At 50.9% G+C, this 4,920-nt stretch overlaps 1 protein-coding gene across 1 annotated transcript; it reads right to left on the bottom strand.

Moving 5' to 3' along the window:
- Positions 1 to 212: 212 nt before the first annotated feature.
- Positions 213 to 4,579, bottom strand: LOC147600802 (olfactory receptor 14A16-like). Its single transcript, XM_086746609.1, has 2 exons — positions 3,570 to 4,579; positions 213 to 267 (listed from the first exon to the last, which is right to left on the bottom strand). The coding sequence occupies exons 1-2, from the start codon at positions 4,577 to 4,579 to the stop codon at positions 213 to 215; spliced, it is 1,065 nt and encodes a 354-aa protein (XP_086602735.1).
- Between the last annotated feature and the right edge of the window lie 341 nt (positions 4,580 to 4,920).

Raw genomic sequence — 4,920 nt, 5'->3', positions numbered from 1 at the left:
GGTTTCAAGGCCGTGGTGTACGTGCAGCACAGTGCAGTCCAGCGCTAACTGCTTGATGTACCATGGTCTTCTGGTAGGGATCAGTGCTCAGGTTTCCCTGTGAGAAGATTGTGTTCTTCTGTGGTGCCACAGCTGAGTTGCTGTGCCCCAAATGTGCACTGTCAGGAGGACCCCCATGTCTTGTCACAGCAATGTGACATTTTTGGATTGAATTAGATGTGGTAAGACACCTTGCTCAACTGGGGTGCTGCGATGGAGGGACACAAGCTCTGCCAGAGGGAATGGCAGGGAGGATGAGGATGAGGAGGATGACCAATGTGTGAAGGAGCAGCTTCTCTATGAGCTGGGCAAGAGGTTGAGTTAGCTTGTGTGAGTGAGGATGGGAGAAGAAGTCAGTACGGTGACATTGTCTTGGCAGATCTAAACTACGTGATCGAGCAGAGTAGGCAGAAAAAGTCTTCTGTCAGCAACCTGAGGAAGTCTCCAGCTTAACGAGCTGGTTCCCATGGGGGACGGTAAGTGCCCTGGCATTCACCGGCCAGGCGAACAACACGGTGCCAACAATCTGGAGGTTCTTGGGATGACTTCTTAGCACAGCTGCCAGGTGGGACAACAAGGGTGATGCTCACCTGGACCTGATGCTGACCAAGAACAAAGAGCTGGCCATGGCTATGACAATCTGTGTCAGCCTTGGCTGTCATCACCATGAAATAGCAGGGTCCCAAGCACAAAGGGCAGTGAGCAAGGCCAGCAGCAGAGCACGGGCCCGTGGACTGCGGAGCAGGAGTCTGTGCTGTCCTTGGGAGACTGATACAAGCGGTGCCTTGGGGAGCAGCTCTGAAGGGTGGAGGAGCTCAGGCAATCCGGTAGGCCTTACAGGACAGCCTCCTCCAAGGACAAGAGTGATCTCTCCAAATAACCTTGGAAAGAAGCAAGCATCTCAGGAGGCTGCTTGTCTGAACTGCCTGAGCTCCAGGACAGAAAGGCAGCACGCAGGAGGTGGAAGCAGGGGAAGCTGCAAAGGAGGAATTTAGATTTCACGAAAGCTCCCATAGTCTTGATAGTTGCGGAGAAGGGGAACAGAAGCAAAATGAGCTGATCCAGGCTTAGAGGGTCATGCCGAACGAGTCACACTCTGCCTGGAGGCCTGTAACAAGTGTGCACTGCAGACATTTGCATCTTGACTGCATGCCTCAGGCTAGGAGATGGGGAATGTCCCTGGCTGTACCAGTCCATCCACATCTCTCAAGATGTTGAGTCTAGATGGTGCAGAGGGCCACAAAGATGATCAGTGGGCTGGAGCACCTTTCCTATGAGGACAGGCTGAGAGAGTTGGCACTGTTCAGCCTGAGAAGAGGAGGCTCAAGGGAGACCTTATAGGGGCCTTCTGGTACCCCAAGGGGGTCTACAGTAGAGACAGGGAGGAACTCTTCAGTAGGCCTGTTGAGGAAGAATGAGGGGTAATGATTTTAAAATAGAAAAAGGTAGATTGAGATTAGACACCAGGAAAATTTTTTTTACAGTGGAGGTGGTGGCACACAGGAACAGGTTGCTCAGAGAGGTGGTGGATGTCCCATCCCTGGAAACACTCAAGGCCAGGTTGGACGGGGCTCTGAGCAACCTGATCCGGTTGAAGATGTTCCTGCTCACTGCAGGGGGTTGGACTAGATGACTTTTAAAGGTCACTTCAAACCCAAACCATTCTATGGTCTATGATCTCGAGAGGTACCTCTCAAACTGAACTGTTCTGTGAGCATAAAGGAGAAAAGTAAGGCAGAAAGATGTGAATTACACACAGCCCACAGAAATACAGAGTGGATGCTGTGGAGAGGACTCATGGTGGATCAGAGGAGGAGTGTGAGGAAGAAGGAGGGGCAGAGTTGGACTGTCGTACACTGATGGAACCTTTCAATTTCCCACCCCCCTGTGCCTGTCAGGGTTGAAGTGTGTAGAAGAATTGGGAATGAAGGAGCAATGTGAGCCTGGGAAAAAGGAGTCTGGTGGGGGAAAGACTTTGATATTTTTGTTAAAGTTTCTCACTATCCACATCTGTTAATTAACAATAAATTAAATTGATCTCTCCATTACCACTGACAATAATTAGTAAATGATTAGCCTGTCTTTATCTTGACCCATGAGCTATTCTGTCTTTTTTTTTTTTTTTTTTTTGTCCTGTTGAGTCAGGTCAGTGGGTGAGCAGCTGAGTTGGTGTCCTGCTGCTGGTCAAGGTTAACCCACCACAGGACCACATCAGGACTGCTGTGTCCAGTATGGAGCTCACCAGCACAAGAAAGGCCCTGACAGACTGGAGCGAGTCCTGCAGAGGCCAGAAGCTTGGGGCCTGGAGCATGTTATGGTCAAGGAGAGGCTGAGTGAGCTGTGTTTTTTGAGATCCCTCAGAGCCAAAAACTGGAGCAAGGACCCAGGCCAGCTGGTGGGATCTCCATCAATGGAGATTTTCAGTAGTTGTCAAGACAAGGCCATGAGCACCTGATCTAGCTGGAGCTGTCTGAGAAAGGGCTTGGCTGACAGACCAGCTGTGGCAAGAGCTGTGGTACTGGGTGTGTAATGACTTCCAACAGGAAAATAGTTTCCTTTTTATTAGTAATGCTGGTGGAGTTGGGCATCACTGAGCCCTGGAGGAAGAAGGAGGTGATCATGCATCAGAGGGTCCTTCTCAGGGCTGGGGTCTCTGGGCAGAAGTGGAACTGGCCAGTGTGTGGGACTGGTCTGGGACAATTTTTTCTGGGTCAGCTTCTTGGGATGTCAATGGAACATGGCACAGACCCTTAATCCCAACTGCATCGTTTGCCCTCTTCTCTGCCCCCACTATCTCCACTAACCAGGACAAATTCCTGGCCCTGGGGCTCCTCAAACAGCTCCCAACATCTCTTCACTTCCCTCCCTTGCCTGCTGAGTCCCCACTGACTCCTGTGGCATTGCAGCATCCTCTTTGTGGATACCTTGATTCAATGCTTCGCTTTGGAACAACTTAATCTTTTGAGTTTCCATTCACTCCCACCCCGGGGTACATGGTGAGTCTGCATCCTGTCCTGACATCTTCATATTAATTTCCAGAGAAATTGTACATCCATCAGTGCGGTCATACATGAAGGAGGCTGAGGAGGCAATGGGCAGCCCATGCACCATCTCCACTGCCATTGGACTCCAAGAAGAGAGCCTTTAAAACAATAACTTCTGGTGCAATTAAACCCAATTAAATTGTGAGCTTAAGACAAAACATCAGGAGAATGCAAGGAGAAAAGGCACTTCAAAAGACCAATTCCTTGGAAAATTTTTCTGCAGCAATCTTGGAGGAAGAGCCCAGCCTTCAGACAATGCACACAGGAAATGTCCTTTTATTGAACAGGCTGCTAGTGGACGGGTCACATCAGGCACAGTGTGGTGCATGCACTCAGACACAACAGGATCAAGTCTCAAGACAAGTAGTAGAAACTGAGAAAATTTTATATAAGTAGAATTATCTGGGAGAAAAAGAACCTCAATTTCTCACCTAACATATACTTCGGGAAACATGCTGAGGAGGGGAGTTAGGCTGTTTGCAGTGCATCTGTGTCCCTTGAACCACTTTCCATAGGGCATTCTTCAGCTCCTGGTTCCGCATGCTGTAGAGGAGGGGGTTCACTGCTGGAGGCACCACCGAGTACAGAAATGACACCGCCAGGTTCAGAAAAGGGGAGGAGATGGAGGGGGGCTTGAAGTAGGCAACCATGCCAGTGCTGATAAAGAGGGAGACCACAGCCAGATGAGGGAGGCACGTGGAAAAGGCTTTGTGCCGTCCCTGCTCAGAGGGGATCCTCAGCACAGCCCTGAAGATCTGCACATAGGACACAACAATGAACACAAAACAGCCAAATGCAACACAGGCGCTGACCACAAGAAGCCCAACTTCCCTGAGGTAGGAGTCTGAGCAGGAGAGCTTGAGGATCTGGGCGATTTCACAGAAGAACTGGTCCACAGCATTGCCCTGGCAGAGTGGCAGTGAAAATGTATTGGCAGTGTGCAGCAGAGCATTGAGAAACCCACTGCCCCAGGCAGCTGCTGCCATGTGGACGCAAGCTCTGCTGCCCAGGAGGGTCCCATAGTGGAGGGGTTTGCAGATGGCAATGTAGCGGTCATAGGCCATGACGATGAGAAGACAGTACTCAGCTGAGATAAAAAAGAGAAAGAAAAAGAGCTGGGCCAAACATCCTTGGTAGGAGATGGCCCTGGTGTCCCAGAGGGAATTGGCCATGGTTTTGGGAACAGTGGTGGAGATGCAGCCCAGGTCAAGGAGGGAGAGGTTGAGGAGGAAGAAGTACATGGGAGTGTGGAGGCGGTGGTCGCAGGCTATGGCAGTGATGATGAGGCCGTTGGCCAGGAGGGGAGCCAGGTAGATGCCCAGGAAGAGCCAGAAGTGCAAGAGCTGCAGCTCCCGTGTGTCTGCGAATGCCAGGAGGAGGAACTCAGTGATGGAGCTGCTGTTGGACATTTCCTTCCTTTGGGCACTGGGTGCTGTCCAAGGAGAAAAATTCAGAGAAGTGTTAGGACAGAAAACTCTGAGTAAAACCTCTTCCATCTCCCCTAGAACCTCCCACTCCCCCAGCCTCTGTCCTTCCAGAAAGACCTTCGTGCAGCTCCCTGGCTGAGCTCTGGGTTCTGCTGGCTGAGGGTGCAATGGGGAGCAGATGATGATGCCGTGGGCTCCTGAGGAGTCAGTGCTGCTGTGCACCAACAGGCAGGTAGGAACCAGGAGTGATCTCTGTTTAAATCCCCTCATGAAATCAACGACATTTCAGCATTGTCCCTCCCAACTCACCCGGCTGCAGAGCAGAGCTGTGGGGGGTTGGTTGTGTTTGTTTTACTTTTTGAAGGCAGACAGCCTTGAATTTTCTGTTCTGCTACAAGTGCTGCATTGGG

Source organism: Chlamydotis macqueenii, chromosome 4, assembly GCF_036417535.1.
Source record: "Chlamydotis macqueenii isolate bChlMac1 chromosome 4, bChlMac1.mat, whole genome shotgun sequence".
Classification (NCBI taxonomy): Eukaryota; Metazoa; Chordata; class Aves; order Otidiformes; family Otididae; genus Chlamydotis; species Chlamydotis macqueenii.
This window is presented reverse-complemented; position numbering and strand designations above follow the sequence as displayed.

What these genes read in the sequence shown, in the direction of transcription:
- LOC147600802 (XM_086746609.1), bottom strand. Translation starts at nt 4,579, where the DNA reads ATGGAAGAGGTTTTACTCAGAGTTTTCTGTCCTAACACTTCTCTGAAT. An exon ending in GTGGTTCAAGGGACACAGAT is followed by an intron (nt 268 to 3,569) that starts GCACTGCAAACA and finishes CCTCTGGCAGAG; the next exon opens with CTTGTGTCCCTCCATCGCAG.